The sequence below is a fragment of the Myzus persicae genome, unplaced genomic scaffold, assembly GCF_001856785.1.
Source record: "Myzus persicae strain clone G006 unplaced genomic scaffold, MPER_G0061.0, whole genome shotgun sequence".
NCBI classification, from domain to species: domain Eukaryota; kingdom Metazoa; phylum Arthropoda; class Insecta; order Hemiptera; family Aphididae; genus Myzus; species Myzus persicae.
The window spans coordinates 209241-235866 of record NW_019100769.1 but is presented as its reverse complement, the minus strand read 5'-3'; the positions used below and the strand labels follow the sequence as shown (position 1 = coordinate 235866).

At 39.5% G+C, this 26626-nt stretch overlaps 1 protein-coding gene across 1 annotated transcript; it reads right to left on the bottom strand.

The window, feature by feature from the left end:
- Nucleotides 1-3430: 3430 nt before the first annotated feature.
- On the bottom strand, nt 3431-23212 carry LOC111042860 (neurogenic locus protein delta). The gene is given in 8 exon segments (XM_022327568.1): nt 3431-4096; nt 5945-7158; nt 7503-7827; nt 8443-8503; nt 11718-11993; nt 14728-14785; nt 17870-18136; nt 22532-23212. Coding segments are annotated over 8 exon segments (2385 nt in total). The 5' UTR covers nt 22592-23212; the 3' UTR covers nt 3431-3972.
- Between the last annotated feature and the right edge of the window lie 3414 nt (nt 23213-26626).

Sequence of the window (26626 nt, the reverse complement as noted above, 5' to 3'; positions counted from 1 at the left end):
TAGGTTCTGTAATTTTTTTCTTTTAGCTCCCGCTCCCTTCGAGATCGCTCAAAGACGAACAAGTCATAATATAGCTAATAGAATTAACGCAATTGAGTATCTGTGTTTCGGTTGGATAGTCGCAGTAATGTGACTCCACAACCAATCCCGATCCGTACGAGAAAGTTTTAATTCAAATTTTTTTAATTGATATTTGATCGACACTTCTTCCTCTGAAAAATCAACAACACATAACATACATATAGAAAGGGCCTGCAATAGGTTTCGCCAGTCACCTCAATAGTAAGAAATAAAAATTAACATTTTTGAAATTTTGATTTTGTGAATATTTATAACATAGGTACCATTATATTTCCGTACATTTCCAAGCTAATATTATTGAAATTCATTTACACATTTTTCCGCAACATAAAATGGTTGGTAAGGGCTCGGCGGCCAGCAACAGGTCTCTTCCCTATGTACCTCTAATAATACATGATCGAGTAGTGCACGATGTCATGTTTTTTCAACTGATTTTGAGGAAAACACGGCGGCTGGCTAGCTGCGGCAGATTTTGTCGAGTCGCTCTTGTAGAATTTCTCATTTCGCCGTGTTGTCTGGACTCGGGAGACGTAAACATTTACTATCGAATTTTATTTTAAAGTGTAATTTATTATATAATACACGCATGTCGCTGGAAAATGCGGTATACATCGCACACAATATAATTGTATAAATAATATAATAGTCTCTACACTCGAGGTCTCCACTATATATTATATCTGGTCTGGTTCCAACTATCGATTTGTCGAAATTCCTATTTTCGATGACGATATCGTCGTCATCGCCGCTGGAATCTGCGCGCCACAGAGGGCTGTCTAAATTTAGACGTTTTTTTTTTTATTTCTCAGCAAGACCGTAAGAACAGGCGGTTAGAACTCTCTCAATAAATATCTTAGTATATATTATATCTATTATATATTAGTAAGTCCAGGGCCATATTAACCATTAGGCGCGATGTACAGGCACAGTGCCTACGACTAACGACGGTGGGTGTGCCAGATTAACCACTAGACACTATGCAGTATATAGGCATAGGGCCTACGACTGACAACGGTGGGTGTGCACTTGTGGCCGTACTTAAAAATAAAAAAAAATCATTAATAAACAGAAATTCGATTATAAAAATCTGGGAACTCACTCTACTTAGGTAGGTACACAAAAAATCTTTGTATACAATGAAAAATTTGAGCTGAGAAGGTCTATACTTCTAAGGATATATTTTAATAAGTATATAAATTAATTTTATTCATTGTTAAGTATTACCTATAGCACCTAGTAATTTATTTTTCTATAGTCTTATTATAGTAAATATTAATATGGTAGTCGGTAGGTTTAACTAAAATGGTTCAAATGCGCCACCGAGAAATAATTGTTGAGGCCAAAATTGTGAATTTTGAGAAACTGTAGCATTTTTGCAAATAACACAGGCATAGAAGGACGGAAATACAACGCAATTGGTACTTAATTTTACTAACGTCGACCGGGGTTGACATCATAACAAATTATATAATAGAAATACGTGACAATAATATATTAATTTTACCTATTCGGGCTACTTTAATGTACTTTGTACATCGTGGTCGAAATATTTGATACTATTTTTATATTGTAACAGTGTTAATATGGTGATTAATAAATAAGTGACCAGTATCATTTTTTAGTTAAAAAAAAATTAGTTATGTTGATATACCGATATAAAGATTTCATATAAATGTAGTGTTAGACATCACGAACGCCAACGTAACCCACAGATTATATACTGACACGAAAACTAATTCTCCGCTGACACCTCTTGGCCAAGCTATGAAAAAAAAGTAATTAACCCGCGTTTCCGTTAAATCCCCCAACGGACCATATTAAAATAATAAGTTTTTGAACTGTGGGTGGACGTGCGGGGACGGAGTGCCCTCGTCTTTAACAAAAAAAATATACTAATGCACATCCCTCCTCACATCGTATCCTAATTATTTTTATATCGATTATTACATTATTATATTACCAACCAGTCCATATTTTCCTTATCACTTTTGCACCCTTATTCTATAATTATTTCCAGAACCACCGAGGTGCAAAGTGTGGAGTGCAAGTGCGTATTACCTTCACGTAGACCGTCGATCGGCATACGAGACGCTATATTATATACCTATCCGAGTCGATTTTGCCCCGAAAGGAGAACGCGGCCCGGCACTCTCCTCCGCGGTCGACCGCAATCGATCATCTCCTCTGTCGTGTGTGATGAGTTTTCCGATGAAAACTTCCGGTTAAACGTGGGCACGGGACTGCCGCCGTATAAATGTTGGTGCGCATCGCATATCGCCGGAGGTCTGCGGTCTGAGAACGTATCGCTTATATTTATCACAATAATATTATGATATTATTCGTAATAAATCGAAGACGTGCAGCGGCGCGTATATACGCATTGTATCGGGCCGTCGTCCGTCAGCGGCCACCGCTGGTAATTCGTTTCTGAGGTTTTTTCGATTCAATAAATCCAATTGCGGTGCGACGATGGGCATTCCGTACGTCTATAATAATATCATATATTATTATTCGAACATTACGTTGTTATTATTATTATTGTTCGTTTACGGTTTGTCCGCACGTTCCCACCGGGCAGCAGATACGAGAATAGATATCGCACGAGATGCAATACATTATAATATTATATTATTATTATTTTACTCGCGGTCGATGCCCACGGCGGCGGTCACCGGTCACCGTATTACAATAATATAATAATAATAATAATATCATTATTCAATTCTTTTTGTGTACATGTGCAGGGCACCCGTTGCGAAAACGGAATCATTCTGCAGACCGCAGCCGATCGGCGCACGTGCCCCCGTCGTCGCGGCGGACAAGAGAACACCGCACGACGGAAACCTCAACGGTTGGGGAAAGGAAACGATAAGTAATGACTACGATGATAATAATAATATAGTGGTTTTTTTTTTGTTTTTGTTTTTAATCATTTGAAACAATCATTTATTAACAAAGGAACAACAATAATATATTTAAAAAACATTTAAATGAGTCAATTTAACAAATTTATTCACTGACGAAAAATAAATGATCGTTGTTTAGAATTGTAATTTAACTTATTTACACTTCCGATATTATAATATACAAACGAAGAATTAGGTTTTTTTTTTTACAAAATACAGTACAAAAAACTTAAGTATAATTTTTGTCTTACACGATTACGATATATATATAGATTTATATATATTTATAATGCGTATAATGTATATATATACCATAATACGCGTCTAACAACGCTTTTACTTTTAATTAATTATTACATTAATGTTTAACAAATAATTCGTCGTCCTAAAGACTCGCACAAAAAAAAAAGTCGTATAAAAAACTACAAAATAATGACTTAGGGATTAAATAACAGGAACATGTTTTTTTTTTTTTGTTCGACACATTAATTAAATTAATAATAATACTTATAATTATATGATTATAACAACAACAAAACGATCACAACGCCTTAGAGATCATCACCCTGGCTCTATTTAAAAAATTTTTTTTTAATGATGGGTACATTATATATATACATATATATATAAATAGATATATTGATTGAGATTAGAATACATTTCTTTTTTTCAGTTGTCGACGTTTTTTTACGGGGTTTTCTTTTAACGCTGAGGGAATAATATAGTTATACGATATGATGATGTTAGTGTGGGTAGGGCGGGATTAGATGAGGGTGTTAGAGAAATAGATATATTAGTATGTAAATGTAGTCTAATCGTAATATTACGGCGTAAGCCAGTCATTTTCGAATGTTTGTGTGTGTGTGTGTGGTGTGTGTATACAAATTGAGAGGGTCAAAAAAAATGGACTGACAGATTCATCAAGAGGTCTACTTACAAAAAAAAATATTTATATATATATAATATATATAACTTAATAAACAGTCTAAACTTGTGTGGCGAAAGAGTGTTGGTCTAAAATCATCGATTTCACGGCCGCTCTTTCGTACTGAAGCTGCTGGTGTATGTTGCGATGATAGTGGTGGTGAGCTTTGACGGGCGATACCTCGCTGAAACAGAACAAACCCAAAACTTAATAAATACATTCGTCGGACAGTGTGCTCATAAAGGGATTGTTGCAAAGGGAGAGTTTTTAAGGGTTATGATATAGGGTCTTGTACATGTTTTAGTAGTAAGTGATTATTAATGTGTGAGGGGGTGAAGGCAGTAAAAGATATAGCGGAGCGCTTCCTCACGAGCACATACAAGTAGACACCACCTGCGAGCGTGGGCGGTTATAATAGTCTATGTTTATTTGTATTATTGTACTTTTTGTCAATCTTATAAATGGAACGCGATAGAACTGATTTGGGAACTGGAGATCTGTTGGCCACATTTTAGGTGGAATAATTTTAAAATGTTTAAATGTTCAAACAAAATATATAAGAGATAAAGAACGAAATTTGAAAAAAGTGGTTAGATCAATCTCAAGTAGACATAATACTTAATTCAAATCACTTTTCGAAAGAATGATCGCATTACCAGCGGTCCGACGAGATGATCGACAAAAGATTGGTACAGCAGTTTGGTCGAAATAACTGACCATTTGCAATGCCCGTAACATTATAAGCATGAGAAAAGACGCGGCGGCGGCGTTGTGTCAAGTCACAGTGTTGCGGGCTGATATAAATGAAGTCCTCGACAATATAATATAAATATATTATTATTGGCCCGTTGTCGTATTGCGCCTAGTCATCAACACATTCATCGTCGGACCGCGGCCGTACCAGACGACGACGACGACGACGACGAATAATAATTGTGTCTATCAAACACATTTCTTTATCTATTATTATTATTATTATTATTATTATACTGTATAACTGCAATATTAGGCTAGTATACTAACATAGTAGGTAGGTACACGCGGCATTATGTTATTATTTTGTACCTACTGACGTGCTATCAAGACATTCCGCCGCCGCCGCAACATTAAGACCTCACACACGTAATAATACGACAATACAATATTGTATTCGGCCGATACAATAGAGAGAGACCCGTCGTCGGTATTATAATACATGTTTTATATACACACACATTCGGACACAGTCACCACCGCTCCCCGCCGAGACGTTTGTTAAAGTATATAAATACAAAATATAACACAAATGTACGAGTGAAGTACGTCGCACAGACGCGAGCATTACTCGAGGTCCGGAGAACACACGCGTATATATATAATATTTATGTGCATTACGCTTTATTGTTAAAAAGATAACGTCATACGCGTGGTGAACATATATATATATATATTATATATACGACTCGGGAGGTTTGGGAAACTCATCGTAGTTGAAACGTGTGTCATTACGGAGAGCGCATAAGGTTCGGACGACTTACTTAGATGTATACATACATATATCAAACACAAATATAGCACGAAAAAACGTTGAAACATGACGAGCTTATAATGTATATGATATATTATATATGTGCCCCCAAAAACGTTTCATACGCATGACAAAGAAAAAATATAAATAAAACATCGTCATCACGAGAATATAATGGAAAAGGTTTTCTTTCCCCGGAAACTGCAATTTGAAAAAAAATATTTTCGCAACACGACAAACCAAAAACCTTTTATTCGAAGCCTGCAGGAGGATAGGTACCTCCTAGATCTATTGCGTTGTTCATGAAAATTTAATTTGATAGAATGACAGAAAGGTTCGCGTGAAAAACCTAGTAAAAATAAGTATAATTTTTCGAAACCAATTCTTAAGTTTTCTTCCGAATTTGAATCCCCAAAGTCTGACGGCTCCCCACTTCACAGTGTAGACCGCGTTTTAACTTATTTTAAATATTATCATGCGATACGATGCAATACTATGCAATGATTTTTATAATGTGATGCTTACTTATTTGTGTTGTTGCATTGGTTGGCGGCCGAGTCGACCGATATGACAGATATCCTGCGGTCCAACGCGTTGACCGCGTCCTGTTCCTTGAACGACATCCGGTTTTGTCTGTCGGTATTGAGCAGCTTCTGCCTCTGCAGTGACGACGACGACTGGGCCGGCGTCAGCGACGGCTGCTGTATTTTGTTGGGCGCGGCGAAGCACAGCGGTTCCGAGTAAACGTTCTCTCGGGCCGCCGCAGGTAACGGGTCCCACGAATTCCTGATGACGTGTGGGTCGCCCAGCTTGGCCACGCTGTGTATTGAGTTCTGTTCATTTTGCATTCTCGCGTTATCGTCGGCCTTCTTCTGGTCGCGGCGCCGGCGGTTCTTCATGCACAACACCACCGCGATGGCGGCCAACACGGCCACAGGCACGGACACGGACAGCACTACCATGAGCACGCCGTTGACGGACGCCTGCACCATCTCGGGTTGTTCTTGTACCACCGCGGACACGTGCTTGGATTTGTCGCCCAGCGTGGTCGGCCGCTCGTCGGTGCAGTTGGCGCCCGTGTAACCCACCGGACACTCGCACCTGAAGCCGCCGTCGCTGCCGCCCGTGGTCACGCATGTGCCACCGTTTGCGCACGGCGACGACAGTACGCATTCGTTGACGTACCGTCTGCAGTCCTTGCCGCCGAAACCGGGTCGGCAACCACACCGGAAATCGTTCTTCAGGTTCTCGCATGTACCACCGTTGGCACACGGCTTGGCCACGCAGTAGTCCACCACGCTCAGGCACAGGTCGCCGACGTATCCGGGCACGCACTGGCACCGGAAACCGTCCGCCTGCGCTTGGCACGTGCCGCCGTTCAGGCAAGGGTTCTTCTGGCAGTGATCGGGAAGGTGGCAGTGTGCCCCCGCAAACCCAGGAGCGCACTTGCAAGTGTAACTGGAACTGTCTTTACTCGGCACGCAAGTAGCCCCGTTCCGGCATGGGTCCGGCTGACAGTGGTTGGTCGTCTGGTGGCAGGTCGGTCCGGAAAATCCGATCGGGCAATGGCACACGTACCCGTTGTTGTTGCCTCCAGTTCCGTTGTTGGTCTTGGCGGCGTTGACGCAAGTACCGCCGTTCCCGCACGGCGAACTCGCGCAGGCCGGCTGCGTGGACGTCTCGCATCTGACGCCCTTCCATTGGCTAGGACACGTGCAGCTAGAGACGGATCCGGTTTTCTGCGGAAACAATGCACAAAACGTTCAAGACTGGACAGTATAATACATTATTATAATACGAGTATTTTGCTCGTCACGAACGGACAGCTGCAGACACAACAGTAAAATGTACCCTTCTCTCCCACCACCCGAAGATGGCATTTTTTAGTTTTAAGTTAAACTTTAGTTTACTATACGACGATAACATTATACATGTGAGTAATGAGTATATACACAACGGAGATTATTTAATTCAACCAACATTGATTGGTTCTTAATTTTTGCTATTTTCACCCCCCACCCAGATAATAAACTTCAACAGATTATATGTGGTAATAATACAAAGAAAAAGATTCGACGCTCACCTTGCACGTACCGCCGTTGAGGCACGTCAGTCCAGTAGAACAGTCCATTCCCGGTCTGTTGGTCAGTCCCATGTCGACGTTGCACTCAGGTCCCGTATATCCTGGGGCGCACGAGCACGTGTACAGGCCCTGGCCAGTGTTGAAGCACGTTCCGCCATTTTTGCAAGGCGCGTGGTTGGTGCAGTAGTTCAGGTCCTGGTTGCAAAACATACCACCCCATCCTTCTTTGCACAGACACTGCCATGGTTTTTGGCAATAACCGTTCACACAACCCGGATATATTTGACACTGGTCGCATCTGGCTCCTGTCCAGCCCGCGTGACATCTGCGGAAGAAAGAGAAAAACACGAGTTTTTAGCAATTGCTGTATATTGTTTTTGAAGCTGCAGGTATATATTCGTATCCGAGTTTGGTGGGGTAGGCGGTGTGGGTGGTGGCGGTGGTGGCTAGATGAAGGTCCGTGACGAGCAGGGGTGGGTGCGGCGGGGTACGGGAGTTCGAGAGACGCGCGGAGGAAACGTTTAAATATTATATATTCTCGGCGCGCTGATTGAATCAGATAAATAGCCGCAGCACGATCGATCCATAAATAAACAACAGGAACGATATAGTATAAGTATAAGTGTATATACATGACGATGACGGTGACCGGTTATGTGGGAGAGGTGCTGGGGTTAAGGTCGTCGGATATATGGATGGCCGTGAACCAGTCGGAGACTTTTAATTACCGACTCGAAAAAAAAATAAAAAGAATACTAATACTATACGTACATATATACATACATACATAGAGAAATACACAGCACGTATAAAACGGAAAAGCGACGGCACACAAATAGAAGACTTATGGACTCGTATATGTTTATATTATATTATACATAAAAGGTTCGCAGTGCTTATAGATACGCGAGTATAATATTATATATAGAGGTATACTCACTGGCAGGTTCCTGGAGTCATGCACGTTCCTTTTTTCTCGTCGCAGCCAGGTGCGCAGATTGCTGTAAAAAAAACAAAAACGAATGAAAATTTAATTCAAAATTCAAAACGTTTTAAAAAAAAAATTTCCGCGCACACGCACACACTTTATATTCAATGATTCTAGGTGCAATATGTGTAGGTACACACGCACGCACGCGCACCCGGGGTTATATGATGTATTTATCGTTTGCATATATATATATGGGAGCTTTATACATATATATATATATATATATATATATATATATATATATATATATTACATTGAATTTAATTTTTTTACCCCGAGACGGGAGTGGCGAAACCGGAACCCGGCAGATGTTGTCCGACTCGACGAGGGGCTCGCGCGGACGGTTTTTCGGCGTGTGTGCAGTTTAACATTATATATATATATGTGTACTCTGTTTGCTGCAGAGCTGCAGGGGGACAAGTGGCCGCCGCCGAGCGCGTTTTGCAGCTGCCACCCCGGGGCCCAATGGGTTTTTGTTGTTGTGTCAGACCCACACTATACGCGAGTACACATATAATACTGCACTGCAGCACCCCGAATGGGTGTGTGTGTGTGTGTGTGTGTGTGTGTGCAGCGGACATATACAGCTATTGTTCCCCGCTGGGAAAACGCGGGGCGGCCGGCGAACTGCACGATAAATCGCGGCCGAGGAAAATTAAAATAATAATAATATATGATGTGAAATATTAAATATTATACGATTGTGTATACACTGCAAGACATAAGCGAAATAGGACGGTAGTGATGATGACGGTGATATTGCAGCAGAAGAATTACGACGACGACGACGATTGCGGCCAAGAATGTCGGCGGCGGCGGCGGGGGATAGCGCGCGCCCGCGCCGCAGAGACTTAATGCGATTTTCGTGACCGGTCGGTAAGAATTTTTTATATACGTGAATAATAATAATAATAATATATATATATATATATATGTATATGTATACATAATATATCTGTTTGCTGATCTTGTTTCAAAACGTTATGAATGGCGACAAATTGCACGGGTTCTGAAACGTAATTACTCTCTTGTGGGATCCGCCGCCGCGATCGCGGGAGAGAAATACAATATAATATATAATAATGTATAATATAACATATAAATAAATGAAACGAGGAAGGAATCGGAGATGGACAGAGAGCGAGTGAGAGGCAAGGGGAAAAAAAAACGAAAACCGGTAACTGGATATACAGAAACAATGGCGTTTAATAATCGTTCGTATAAACGGTTCTGGTGGTCGATGGCGGAGGAGCGGGCGAAGCGATCGGGACCGACATCGACGGCGGCGGGTAACCGATACCCACCGTGTAATTACAGGCTATCTCTCCGACTCGTCTCTCTCTCTCACTGTGTGTATATGATTATTGTGTCACCGGTTATAAGAACTCGTGTGCGACGGCGGCGGTAGCTCCAGTGGTCGGAAACTTTCGATCGTCGGTCGGTAGAGTTTTCGCCCAAAAACGACTACGACAACCGAATCAATCGGCGGAACGGTCCGATTAAAGAGACGCGGTCGAAAATGATTACAATAATATATCGTGAAAGGGTCGTAAAACGCGACCGAAATTCGCTCGTAAAAAACACAAGCCAGTCGCCTCGTCATTTCCCCCACCACCTCCAACCGCCACAACCACTGACTCCTATACCGAATATGTAATTATTGTCGTCGTCGTCGTCGGCCGTGATTTATTAACGTCGCACATAAATAATACATTTTTTCCTATATAATATTATATTAATAACGTATTCCGCGCGTACGCACGAGAAAAAAAACTGTCGCGCGCGATGTGAGTCATGTGTGCTCGTACGGTATTTTTTTATTATTATTATTATTCGTGTGTAAAACAAAAGGAGCGTAATATAAAGAGATTGTGATCGGCGGCGGCGGTGTCGAGGTATGTATGCCGGTCGGTCGCGGCCACGGCCGCCTGTTTGGGAACCACTGAGCGCATAACAACCTGACAGGCACACACGGCGCGCGAGAGAAGCCCATAGCTATGGAACGAACGTTACCGTGGGAACCTGGAGGACTACCGGAGCGGCGGCGGCGGCGGCGTGTCCGAGAGACGGAACCACCACTGCCCGTGCACAAAAGGACTGGCAAGGCAACGACGACGGCGGCGGCGGCGACGACTACTACTACTACTACTACGACTACTACTACTTCTTCTACTACTATTATTAATATTACTACTACTGCTGAGACGACGACGAGAATCCGCGCGACGGAAGGTTGACCGGAGCGACGGCGGCAGCCCGTCGCCCGTCCGACGATGGACGGGACGACTACAACACCACTCATCATCATCATCATCATCATCATCATCATCATCATCGGATACCGATAAATTATACATATAAAACGCACGCCGGACACAACCACTGCTGCATGGCACGGTTAATTTTACAATTTTCCTCCTCCTCCTCCTACTCCTGCTCCTCCTACTACTCCGTAATACCATTATTATTATTATTATTATCGTCATCGACGAGCGGGGTACAACCTATTATCTCGTTATTATTATTATTATTATTATTATTATCATCATCGGACACACGTATTAAAACGCATATTATTACATATTATATTATTATTTTTATTATATGGAGAGAGATCGGTGGCGTGGAAGAAGGCAAAACAATGAAATCGCGTCCGCGCAATCATAGTATAATATTTTTCCCTTTTTATTATTTTTAATTAGTTACTCGCCCCGAATGAAATTTAATTTCGAAACGTAAAATGCGCCGTGCGTATATAGATACACCTATAAACGTCCTAGGAGGGTCTTCAACGACCGAGGAAAACACGCCTCCGTCTCGCTGTATAACCAAACGCAAGTGGTAATAACGATATTAAAATAATTTAAACGCGCGCGCGTACATAGACACACACACACACATACACACGAGAGCGGTAATAACACGGGTTATGAGTCTAGGGATGGGCAGAACTTCAATTTTTACACTTTATTTTCCCCCGAACTGTTCGAAATCAAATTCCAGCTCGAACCAATTATTTAATCATAACTTTTTGAATTTTGAAATTTAAGTTTAAACAATAAACAGTATAGGATACGGACAGTCCATATTTAAACAATATATAATATAGCAAATAACTTGAAATTGAACTTGATTTTTTTCGAACTGTTCGAGAACCCATCTGGTATAGTTTTACAACAACAACGAAATATAATACGATTATAACAACAATAATAAAGACGTACCTTTGCTGCAATAGCTACCAGTCCAGCCGGGCATGCATATCATATCTCCGTCGTCCGAGCACAGTTAATGTCCGAAATTGTCATCCCTGGGCCGACAGAATTTAGCGCATCCATCGCCGTGATAGTTATCTTCACATCGGACCCTGTGCTCGTACACGAGTCGCGATCGGACGCCGCCGGTAGATCCGGCGTACTCCTGTTGCACCCATCCGTCGCTGAGTTTCAGGAACCGTTGGTCTGTGATTCGCGTGATCAGCGCTGAACCGTTGGTCGTTCCTGCAAGGGAAAGAAAAAATACATCAATAAAATTGTAAAGGAATGAAAATAGAATTCATAATATTAAATTTAGAATAGCTAGTGTCAAACGATGAGACACACCTTTATCATATTATATCTATATATTTTGTATGCTATTAATACAATATGTTCCTTTATTATAGTGTCTTCTCGAAAACAATCACCATTGAACAACACGTTTCAGTTAAATAATATTTGAACTGTACGAACTTTTTAACGTACATTTTTATAGTGGATATTAGTTTAAGGCATTTTGCATTTTTTTGTAGGGAATTTTTTGCGATTTTTTAGGCTTTAATAAAATCTCAAGCTCAAAATAATAAATAAAAATATTTACAATAAAACAATGTGTCGTGTGTAAAAAGTATTCGGTTCTCATATAATATGTGCGAGCTCGTGTGTGTGTACTGTGTATGTGTGTACACGACGAACGGGAGGAGGCGCCGGCGGACGAACGCGGCAGACACGTCGGCAGAGGCACCGTGGGAGAATAAGACGGTCACCCACCGCCCAACAATTGGTCACACACACACACACACGCGCGCGCGCATATAATACTTACACACGCCGTATGAATGCTACGTGCCTACCGTTTTCTTCGGCCGTTTCTAACGTCCGAATAAAATGGAATAATAATAATAATAATAATAAAGAGCCAATACAGCACAAACAACAAAGTGATTTCGACTCTCCAATAAGCCACGAGGCGGTGGCGGCAGCGGCGTCGGCTACGGATATTATATTATAATATTATTTATATCGACATAATAGTAGTAATAATAATAGTGGAACTATTTCGAAAATGACGTGTTTCGGTGTCGTTGTCATCGATGCGCGCAGCATCCTCGACAATGTTTTATTTTCGGTACCCATAAAAACGTTTCCGGGAGCCCGGAATTCCTATCATTTCCACCGATTTCCGTATATATTATTTCCGTGACGAGATTATTTCTGGACCCGCCGTATTTTATGTCGCACGGGGATGCGAGACACCGCGGGGCCCGGGGCTTGGCTCGGGATCAAAAAAGGAAAACAAAAAAAAAAAAAAATATACAAAAATACAAACCCGAGAAACGACGAAATAAAAGGTCTATTATAAAATACAGGCATATCGTCGGAAAAGGGGTGGCGGGGGAGGGAATGACGAGGAGACGGCTTCTCGGCGGCGGCAGCAGCAGCAGCAGCAGCAGCAGCGGGGAGAGAGAAAAGAAAAGAATTCCCGTCGACGACGACGACGACGTCTGGTCCGGATTTTATTCAACGACAAAAGCGTTGAAATTTATGCGCTTCGCGATTACCCTGCCGCCGCCGCGAAGAATACGACATGCATTTTTTTTCCACTTTTTTTTTGTCCAACGGAGCACACACAAATCACACAAAAGAACACGGGAACGCGCGCGCCTATATATATTTTTATACATTATACGCATACGCGAGATGAATTTTAAGAATAATTGTATACACGCCGCCGCCACCCTTTTCGATTTCGTCCGACGGCGTTCGCCGTTTCGCGAGCCAAACGATTTCTTCCCATGCGATTTCGTCGCATCAAAAATCTGAAGAATTATTATTATATAATATTATGTATATAAGCACACGACTATTTGAGACGACTGCGTATATACGGGGACGGAGCCAACACATACAAACACACACACACACACACACACACACGCCACCCTTCCCCACCCACCGACGTCCGGAGTTTTTTAATTTTAAGTTTACCGCCGCTATGGCAAACAAAGATAAATAAACAATAACGCTGCAGAAGTGTATATATAATAATATAATATTATGTAATAATAATAATAATAATATATTACTCAATCGTAAAAAAATTTAAACGTTTACGCTTTTTTTCCAGAATAAATATTGATGCACAAACAGGCACCACCACTACCATACAGATCTTATCAAAACGCACGACGATGTCGATAAGTCACTTTGGAGCGGCGGCGTTTGAGTCACCGCTAGAGTAGTACACGATACTATTATTATTATTATTATATATATATACGATAAAATGTGTTTTCACATGTGCCGTATACTACACGAAGACGACGTATTAGTATTATTATTATTATTATTGTGCCGGTCGTCGTTAATATAAAACAGCCGAGCCGAACCGGAAATAAGAGTAGGTAATTAAGACATTTAAATTCACGAGAGTAGTTTGTGTCAAATCTTTGTCGTCGTCGTCGTGCAGTGCCAGCGCGCTTACGGACTTGTCGATTTAATGTCGTGTTTTTATGAATGGAACACGGCGGTCCAAGGTCGCCAATGGCCGCGATTTTACTATAATATATACGCGTATATTATTATATGTACCTATATAAATGTGCGCGCGTACGACTCGTGGGAAAACGGATACACCGAACAGGTGTTGTTTGTGACTTGTACAGAAGGGTAGGACACATATATTTCGAGGGCGTGCGGAGAGTATAGGGTTTCTGGGTATATAGCATATAGACCCAGATACTCACACACAGAGCGCAGACGACCCTACTGACTCAGAAACATAATATTTTTTTCCGACATTTACCTACGACGCATAATAATAATAATAATAATAATATTATGTATACGAGATCACACGCGGCCGAGTGCGCACCAGATAATCGTAAAAATAAAACGTAATACGTGGGTAGGTGTTGTGTTCGAAACCTAAAACAAACCGATTCGTTATCGTTAAAAAATATAATATAATATGTACCTGAATTTCTTGCCGAAGAAGGTTCATGCCACGCTTCCACGATGAGTGATAATGTACCCTGTAAACAAACAAAAAGACAAAAATTAACAACGTTTTAAACGAGGTTTTTTTGGACGAACCTGTATTATCATTTATCATAATATTATAATATTATTTTGTCGTCGGTACCGGCGTTTAAGCCACGTGGTAAACGTCATATTATTATTATAGCATGACGCGTGCGTATTTAACAATATTGTAATATCATTATTCATTATTATTTTTATTATTATTATAATCACGAAATACCATCGTGGTAGGCGGTTTCGATTAAAAATCGATACCGGGGTAAATTATGCAAAAAAAAAAATGTTTAAAAAAACCCAATAATTTATCGAGTTGCGTACAGGAATAGCCCGCATGCAATAATAATGTTTGTGCATCTAGTTTCTTGATCGTGTAAACTGTTAACGGAGTACAATCGTCGTCGGTTTGGCGTGTACCGCGCGCCGCAGCAGACGACCATAAAAAAAATAATAATAATGATGATATAAAGATAGTATATAATATTATATAGTGGGCTTATTTGAAGTAGTAGTATACATATATAGTATTGAAATAACTATTGTGATTCTTTGAGGTTTGTTTCGGGACAATAAAAATAACGAAGAAAACCTATCCTTTCTCACATATTATTATTATTATTATTATTATTATTATACAGAGAGAGGCGCATTGACAAGCAGCAGTCTGCAGGTAAAGGAGATCCTAATAATAATAATTCCAATAATGAAAAGATCGATTAATTTTTATTCGTCCGTACAACACACGCCCATCGCGCTCGGCCGCAATTATTTTAACAATCGGATACCCTCTAATTGCCAGTCGTGTGACAGGTAATCTCGAAATATTTCCGAACCAATTAAAATATCCACCTGTATTATGGTTGTAGACGATGATGACTTTCAAAGGAGGAACGGGAAAAAAAGTAGCGCCAACAGACTGACTGACACACACACACATCATAGAGGGAGAGAGAAATATCGTAACGCACTCGAACTCGTTTTCCATGTGTACTATTATTATTTATTACTATTATTATTTATTATTATTACTATTTATTGTCAAATGGAGACGAGCAGTGGCAAGTATCTGAAGTCGTGCCATATGGGAGATGAAGCGCGTAAGCCTATCGATTTCGGTCTATATATATTATAACATTATAACGAATGCACCCCTTCCGGTTTCCTCAACTCCCCGTGGAAATCGGTCAGCTTCCACCACCCGAACGCCAAATGGACCGCAATGCCGCAGTGTATTATTTCCCCAGTGAGATGACATGCGTGAGTCACATTGCTGCAGCAGCAGTTAAGCCTCCCTCCTGCAAAGCTCTTGAGCTTTAAGCGGATATCTATTATATTATACACGTCAAATCGTTTAATCGAACGAAAAATCGGGATTTTAACGAGTAGGCGTTCCTTCCAAGGAGAGCTACTAATTTTCTAGCACGAAATAAAACCAGTTTTAATCAATAGTGCGTGATAAGATCTAATTAAAAAAAATCAAACATATATGTGTATAAAATAAATAAAATAAAAATATAATAAAACGGGAGCGATTTTAACATATACAATATTCGAAACTGGTATTTATGACATCGAATGTACAGAGAAATACACGAATGGAAGTTAGTTTCCCAGTGTGTTTATCGTGTATTCTACCTATATATAATAAAATATACGTCTTATGTCTGAAGAATATTACGAGAACGGAAAAAAAACTCCCATAATTTCTACCGTTCCTGACAGGTTTTGATTTCACACTCCCTGGGTATCTATCTCCGGCACACCGAATCGCACGGGTACATTATTATTATAATATTGTGTACGCGCCTCGTAAAGGGGTTTTTTCTTCCGTCCGTTGTTAGCATTTTTGAAGGTTAAGGTCGCTCCCCGGGACGTAACGGTAAAACGGTCCGCAGCCACGCCGGGGAGGATTTATTATCTCTAATTCCGCTACCCCTAAACGCGCACATAATACGTATGGGCATAGGACGGGGTGTGGCGTACAAAAGAAAAGGCTTCTGGAAAAAACGTACATAACATACAAACACGCGACGGTAAAAGAATATAATATAATATATCTATTGCAGCAGTAATCCGGCGTGATGAACCCCAACGGCGGATACCTATCCCGTCATATACCGGAGCAGGTCAACCCTTTTGTTGGAATACAAGACAAGACAAGATTTCTCGAATATTTATGCGAGCATGTCCTATACATAATGGTACGTAGTGTGTGTGTGTGTGTGTGTGTGTGTGTGTGTGTGTGTGCGGGCGCTTACAATACGCACGGTATGTGTGCACATATAGATCCCATTTATCTTATCCCTCCGGTATAATAATATAATATTATAGGTTTCCTGTGGCGAGACGAAGGAGGAAGCGAGCGACAATAATATTATAGCACAAGACCGTCGTCGCCGCCGCCTCCTCTTCCTCGTTCCGTACGATTTTATTATTATTGTGTTTGCTCACGGAAACGTCATGTACGTGCGTACACGTATTATACACGCGTAACTCAACAATACGCTGGAGCAACGAGATATAGACACTGTGAGGTAGGGCTGGGATTTCAATGCTCGTTGGCTTTTACTTCTTCTAATGGTTGCTGACGTATGATGATCGTCGTTTTGGTACATATTTCTCTCACGTCTTGTCAAACAGATTATTTACTAATTTTGCATTTTTGGAATTTTTGAGAAAATATTATTTTAAGATATATAACGGAATTATATTCCACTGCCATTACAAGCAATAGAGTATTTGTATTGAGTCTTGGATTTGAAATTCCATACATGTAACAAATAAAAAAATCGATACGGCCCAACTTATTACTTTAATGATCAGTAAACACAAACCAAATGCAACAATGTATTACCAAATTACAGTACTACACATATATAAAATGATATATTTAAAAGAAACAATGCTTGTTAAATTTCAAAGACTGAATATCTACAATACATACGTATTTAAATATTTATGTGAATGTTATAGTTTTTATATCGATTTTACAAGTGGATACATATTAATAAAACAAATTTAGGACATTTAAGCAATAATTTCTATGTAGTATAGTGTAACACGTAGTATATTCTTACCGGCCATGTGAAATTGAAGTGGAACGCTATCGGCGTGGCGTTGGCCGGCAGCGTCAGGCTGTTCTCGCCAAGCACGGGCGTGACGACGTCACCGAACGTGCACGTGGAGTTTACGTTTATGTTGGTCTCGTAATGTTTTAGGCACGCCCGGAACTTTGTCCGGCACGGCGTACCGCACACGCCGCCGCAGCACAGGCCAGAAGCTTCTCGGCCCAACTCGTTGCTTAACGATTTTATCCTCAGCTCGAATACGCCATTGCAATCCACCTATATAGACAACACAGACATTTCATTAAATTCTATTAGCACACTATTTATTTATTTATTTATTTCCGAACAACATATCGTCACGCGAAAATACGCGACCGCCGTACGAAAACGAACGCGTATACGGTCATAATAATAATAATAACAATAATAATAATAATAATAGGCATGTGTCACACGCATTATATTTATGCGGAGGAGAGCTCGCAATCGTTTTTCACAATCAACGACGACGACGTTAACGCCCAACGGGTAAAATGGAATATACGAGAATACAGTAATATTATAATAATAATGCGAGAAAAACGCGTACTCAGACCCACGTCGTTATATATTATGCGCAACGAGCTTGGCGACAGAGATACGACGCGTCGACAGGTGGTGGTGACGTTGACGAGAGGACATAAAGGTCGTCTCCGCTCAAAGGACGGCAGCGGCGGCGCGAGCCAAAACAATGGGTGAAAGCGCGACTACCTAAATCGGAATGTCCTGTGCACCACGTACGCGTGTTGCCCGAGGATATCAATATAACGACGATGACGGTGACGAGGATCGCCTGCTTGGAAACCGCGAAGAGTAGATCAAAGGTCGCACGCGTATGTGACAACGATTCTGGAATTATTTTTTTTACTCGGTAGGGACGCGTTTTCGTTTTATTTTTTCATATAAAAGAAACCATAAAGGACCTATTTAAGGCAATTGATGAGATAGGATGACATACACATGCAGGGGTGGTGGTATGGCTATCTCTCCTCTTAACAATATAACAATGATATATTGTTGGCACTAAGAAAGAAACCAACTGCATGCATCTCCACGCGTAGTTCTCGGAGGCGAAAAAGTTACCGATACGAAATCCACGACAGACAACGGCCGATAGAATATTAATACCGTGTAACAATAATATGAAGTGGAATTCGAAGGAAACGCGAATAGCCTGAGAACACGCGAATTTTTTTCTCCTCGACGGCGTGAATCTACAACATTACACACACACGAACAGCCCTCGCCGACCGTAATACGTATGTAGGTGAAAAAAATTGTCGTCGACGAGCGTGATGATAATATACCGCGGTGGCGGCGGCGCTATCTCGGCGGTAACCATACTTTTATTACGTGCAGAGTATTATATTATTATCGTCGTGTAGACTCGCACATAATATATGTGTACGTGTGTGCGTGCGTGTCCCGTATGAAGCGCATTTCTACGATATACGATCTCACACACACTACAATAATATGGGGCCGGTTGGAAAACGCGACGACGGCAGTAGGTACGCATTTTTCTGGTTTTGATCGTTTTATATTATAGAGAGGTGTGTGTGTGAACGGCGACGCGTAATCGTAATTTATTGGGCATAATATCATACGCGTTTTATTATTGCCATTATATTATTATTACTATTATTATTATGTTAGACCAGAAAACCAGAAATTCCCTTGCAGATCGTGGCGCTGGGTGGTGGTGTATAGCAGCTATCACTGTACGTACGGCGTACACCTCTAAATGGGTTCGAGTAATTAACCGCATAACAAATCGTACACGTTTTACGACATTGTATATATATATAATAATACCGTTATGAAGAAAAAGTATTCGTCGATTTTATTTTATTTTTCTGATGTGTGTTCTATTAATTAATTAATGAGTCCAAAACTGATATCGTCGTGTAAGTTATTACTTATTGCTACGCGCCATGGCGGCTCTATTGAATCGTTAATAATTATCATAAAAAACCGATCATTCTCAGACGTTGAGCGCAGGGTAAATTACACCTATATAATAATAATATAATAGCAGGCGATTTACTCGTTGTTTTTATTATTTTACATCACAATTTTCTATAAGGTGTATGAATGGCCTACATAACATACCGCGGCCACGTACGATATTATTACCTAGGTATATTGTTGGTAAGCTATTATATTGTCGCTATTCTACGGTCGCAGTCGTTTCCCGACATCATCGTTATTTATTTGATTTCCAACAAATTCATCGCGCCCCCGAACCCGATGTGTTTTATTTCTTTTTCGTCCGTATATAATATTATTATTATAATCGTCACCGTCGTCGTTCTCTAAATTCTGTATGATGACACGCGTCTTATTCAGCCGACAACATCATGACATAGGTTAAAGACGCGCGAGTGTGTTACTGCATTTTATAAAAGTCATTCATTCCAAACAAAAAAAACAATAATAACCAATGACTCGACACGTTTAAAGTTTCTTTTTATTTATTTATTTTTTTTTCTAATAAAGTTAGGTAATGCGCTCATTGTTAGAGCCACTCGTGTTTGTAAATATACCGAAATACGGTTTTTTTCTTTTTTTTGTTCCATACACACAACACCGTCGTCCTTTCGATTCGCGTTTTGCAATAAACGTGGCAGGGCCAGCAACACAACGAGAGTACGATCGAGGCGTCATAATCGCCCGTCGACTACGACTAAACATTATCATTTAACGATGATGATTACATTATTATCCCACCGCCCCCGCATTCCGATTCGCAGTTTCCCAGACGATGTAGAAATCTCGGAGACGTGGCACACCACCGAGATAATAAGGAAATGGATGGGCCTAGCTAGCTGCCGAATCCTAATTTACGGATTAAACATCGTTGTGGACCCGCAGCACAGATTTCTATAATATTCTATACTAGATTAAACTAACTCAGAATAAAACGAATACAAAATAATAATTATTGAAGCTGTTCTGCGGTGTTTTTTGGTTGGTAAAAATGTTATCCATATAAAAATTCAAAAGCCAATAAAAAAAAGCCATTAAGATGTTCTGCAGAAGTCTGTGGTCCGAAGAGAACGTTAGATATCACACAAGGAAGGTAGTTGTTTTCAGTTTAGAGAACATTTCTGATAATTTATTTTGTTGATAAGCATATTTCAATAGCACCTTAAGGTTATTTTAGCTCTTTTCTTCCCTCTTCTGGCACACTTCATTATCGATGGGTAAGGCCCTATACGTTTCTTTATTATCTGTACGCACCACGCGTCATGTGCCTTATCTGCGACTATGCTGATTAGTTCGAATGCAACACTAAACCAATAAGTCAACGTCCGAGCAGAACAATATTGTCCTATACTCATATGGTCTAGTCGGCGACTACAAATGAATTGTTTGGTAGTACTATGGCGGGGGAGCGAAATATCTAATCGGCACTCAGGTAATCCCATCACTTCACCCCTTCACCAAGTACCGATAACGACCGCGACGGTTCCGAGAAGAGACGGAATTACTTACGTCGAGTACTCGAACGTAACAATAATATCCGACAACGACGTCGTTACTCGTTATCACGAGCTAAACAATGTAATAATAATAACGATTAAATTATTATATAATTATAAACAGAAATTAAAAACGAACTCCAAAATGCAGTCTGCGGCCGGACGGTCGGCCACCATGGATGGTCTATACTCCATAGTCCATAATACTATATGGGACCGCCGCGCCGACGATGATGGACTTTATGGGGTTATATTGTTATTATTATTATTATTATTAACACTCCTAGCGCGTAAAATCATCGAAAAAACGATAGTTATAAAAAAATAAAAACTATTATATATATATACCAACACACGCGTATCACATCGGTTATGACGATAGTAATATAGTGTATATGTATATTTCTTGAACGGGGAGAGATATAAATAAAACGGAACGAGGCAACGATGAGGTGGAGAGGAAGGTACGCGGCGCGCGTGGGGAACGCGAGACCGTATATATGTCAGCGGACCGTATTATTATTAAAAACCGGGTTATGGGCATCTTTGTTTAATTATATTTTATACCGGCCGTTGAGTCTGGTTGACGTTGAACAGGAGGATTTTAACGAGAACGGTCGTCCGCGGCTTGTCGAGACGATAGGAATTCGTAAGTATTATACTTGATAATAATGATAATTATTAATTGCCATCGTGACGATGACGGTGTGTTTCGGACGCGTGTGCGTTACGATATTATTATTATCGGGATTCGGGACATTGTCGGCGCGTTATCGTGCAGTGATGGACGACGGCCGGTCCCGTGGTCAGAGCAAGTTTTTGGCATACCTACCTATATCATCCGTGTAATACCGCGACCGAGGTTGTGGAAAATAATAATACCAACAACAACTACTGCAGACTGCCGACGAGATTTTGTGTCAGATTTATTTTCGTCACTCGGCGACAATGATATTATTATGATAAAAACGTTATAGCGGGTGGAGGAGGGGGCACGACCCTGGTCGACAACAATCTATCGGTGTGGTCCTCGTGGGAATATTATAACAATAATAATAATGATCCGAGGAAGGCAAAAAAAAATGTGCGTAATAAGACGGTTAGCGATATTTTATTACAATAATAACATGTATAAATGTCTACTCACGTTTGTTACTACGAATGTGATGATGCATACAATGCAATACAGACACCACCGGTACCGCATGGTCGTCGTCGTCGACGCACAGCGCACTGATAACGGACGCGACACTTGTGTGCGCGAAAATGATATTTAGTTTTATTCTCAGAACACGCGGCGAATATCCCGCCGACTTGGACTTAGACGTTGTCCGGAACGCGTGTACGTGGAACGCAACGCATCGCAGAGAACACTTTCGCGAAATTCAGTGACTATAAGCACACGATCGATTATTATTATGATTGATAATGATAATAACAACAATAACGATAATAATATTTAGACGAACACCCGTGGTAGACGATAAAAACGCACGATTAAATGAGTAATATTTATAAGTATAAAATTAATTATCACACAGCACTAAAGGAGGTAATAATAAATGTGATATAATAATTCATGTGCACACAAACCGTATAAAAAAGTGAAAAAAAATTTTCAAAAATAATAATAATTATAAATAATTTACGTTACGAATGTTCAATTTATTAATATAATATTTCTGTTGTCGGTGGAAAAAACTTCGATAACGCGAACCACTGAGACACGGCGCCGAGGAGCAAGAGAGACGCGCGAGCGCTATCGAACGGTCGCGGATCGACGACTGTGGCGGACTGACGGTGTGACGGATACGAATATTATACGATACCGGCCGCGTCGTCCGACCCGGAGGATACGTTCTTGCGGCGGCGGCGGCGGCGGCGGCGGTGCCCGTGCGTGAGCGTGTTTCCAGTCTGCCGCCAGGTGTCGGCACCGTACGCCCATCCCCCCCGGGCACCAGGTGACACACGCCGCCGATCGCACGGTAGTCACCCCTCTCTCGTCGCGGGGTGGTTGTGCCGCGTTCGGGGCTTATACGTTATTATTATTATACCTACAATAAGTTTTTTTTACGATTATTACTATTATTATTTTCACAATCACCCAACCCCCACCACCACCGATTCTACCGAAACAGAGACGTACCTAATATATTTATACTCTGATATCGCGATGGCCAAACGCCCAAACGACGTATACAAATTATTATATTATTACGTTATCCGTGTGCACTATTCGAACCGAGTCCCAAATAAAAGAAAAAAATCTGCTTTGACACAAAAGTTGGAAAAACAATTAAATTAAAACTTAAACTGTAAATTTTACCAAACGTTTGGATTGCTTTTACAATTTAACGAAAAATCTTAATAATTGAAAATATAGGTAGTCCTCAAACATAAGCCTTAAGCTATATGCTTAAAAATTCCAAAAATCATAATTAAAGTAAAATTGGGGTTGAGTATACTAGGAAAATCTCCATTCTATATAATACCTATTATACGATGCACGGATTCGATATTAGATTCGTTCTATTACATGCATCTTATATACAAAAATGACTCCTGTTATTCCAACTATTATTATAATAAGTACACTCAATGAGTACTTACTTCAAAATTTCAATATTGCGGTAAAATTTAAAATCAAAATGTTCTGCTAACCGATCTTACGAATCTATATATAATACAAGTGTAATATAAACTGGCATACTATAGTCATAACTCCTAAGTCCAAAATGATTCGAAAATATTTTTATTTTATAGTGTAAAGGGAATTTTTGAAGTGTTACGTATATAAGGTAATCATTTATTTCTGAGGAATTAGGCAGTCTTATTTTACATCCAATAGCATAATTATTACATTATATATTTTTTATAATTGTACAATGCATTGTAGTGCATGCGTTGTTTATTCATCACTGTATCATAATAGCTGTCTGATATTATAAGATAGGACCTGTTGTTTCTTAGAAAAAATTGAGACCACGATACGATTTTTTCCGTCAAACGCGCCACGATTTGAATGTTAAATTACCGCCGTGTTGCGTGCCTACAAAAAAATTCGCGTGGGACGTTTAAAAATGCAATTCCCGTATTCGTTGGACACGATATGTCGTAATAATGTTATTGTGTATGTTGTGCTATATATTATAATATTATTTTACTCGCGCGTCGCGTCGTCGGTCTCTCGGAAAATTATTCCGAAACAATAAGTCGTCCTCTCGCCATCACTGTGGTATCATATTCATTCCATGAAGACTAAATGGATGATGAATCTGTGTAAATATCAATTTTTTCTACGACTTTAAAATTAAAATCAATAAAAAATATGTGGATTTCAATTTTTGCCATCTAATATAGTTTGTGGATATAAAATAGATTTTGAATGTAAATTATGACGTGATTGATGTAAATAATAATTTGTATTTGTGTGTCGATAACTTTAGTTAGGAGGCGTGGGAACTACGCCAAACAAAAATTTGAGCTATTTGGGTATATGCCGTACCTATGTTGTCTTATCTATCAGTCTTCAACCGGCTCCACGGCCATAATGTACAAGTGTTTCGTGTTATCAAATAAAATACAGAGACTGGAGTTTGGTATGGTTTTGCTACAATTTTGTTTATTATTATTTAAGATTTTGGTCAGAGCGATAATGTGATATGTGTTTTTTAATTCGATATTGCCATACAAAATTATGCGAAAGACAGCAGTTGTTTTCAGATTTATTGTATTTTATAAACTTTTTTACATTTATTATTATACTTTCATAAGTGAATAATATTGTGTTATTTATTCTGACAATTAACATTTTTATTCATCCAAATATTTAATGTATACATGATGAATAGTGTCCATACTATATCATTGATTTACCTATTTATACAGTACGATTTTATTGGTTATTAAACATTTACATATCCAGTATAATGAGTATTGTATAGTCTACAATATGAAACCATGAATGGCAGTTTTTCGTTTTCTTTTAAATACTTAAAACAGGAGAAATAGATTTTTTATTAACATAGTAACTATACATACCTAAATTATTATGATATATATACTATATACCAATAATAAACGGATTAAAAACATTATCTAAATGAACTAAGCATGTATTATATTATATAATAATACTATTTGTTTTTTTATTGTTTTAGGCGTCGAAAAATTATGAGAATTCAACATGGTAAAATGTTGCTGAATCTCATCGTGTGATTTTTTTTAATTTTATCACGCTGCCGCGCTGGAAATCAACGTTAACCCAATTTTTATAGTGCCAAATTGTACATGATCGCTGTCCTTCGTCGTTTAACTTGCACTAAAAACTCATTTATTCAGATTCAAATAACTATTGAGCCATATGAAAATACTACATATATAAACGAGTAAAGCCAAGATATGTCTCGTATATACATTTTATAGATTTGGAATGTGTGAATTACCTAATGCATGAGATATGGTCCACTCATTGCCAGACTTATCGTAAAAAAATCTATATCATTATGAGGAAAAAACCAAGAAGTAAAATTATACTCAACTGTATAAAATAAGTACTACCTACCTCCATGTTCTAACGATTTTAAATATAAACTAAACCTGCATTCGTTACTGTATAATAATATAATATACGACCAAAAGTGACTGTATTACGGCACCTATAGCTAGATACATAATATAATAACAAGACCTGAATAATTTAATGGAACTCACAAATTCTGCAGTTTTATAATTAAAATAAACTGCTGAAATAAAAGTCAAAAATACAAAGTAAAAGATACCTATTAATATATATATATATATATATATATATAGATATACAGCTATCTATACATTCGTCCGAGAATGCTTCGAGACGTTCGAAAGTAGTCGAAACTGCATATTAATATTTTAATTTATTAATAATAAGAACTGACGATGATGATATGCCCCGCAGCGTTTATGTGGACGAAAACAATGGGCGATGCGATGGACGGTCTAGCAAACAAACATAATAATAATAATATTACGTTATCCAACTGTATAATATTATACGCGTCCGTGTATGAAACTGCGCGCGAGCGGAAGAGTTTAACTTCCGGACACCACCGTCCACCACTGCACTACTGCAGCAGCACCGGCCATATATCTATTCACTATAGGTAGGTACATAAATTAAAATATAATATACTATATAGCTTGCAGATTTAAACGAACGCGCAATTATTTTAGTTTTAATATTATGTATACAATATTTAAACAT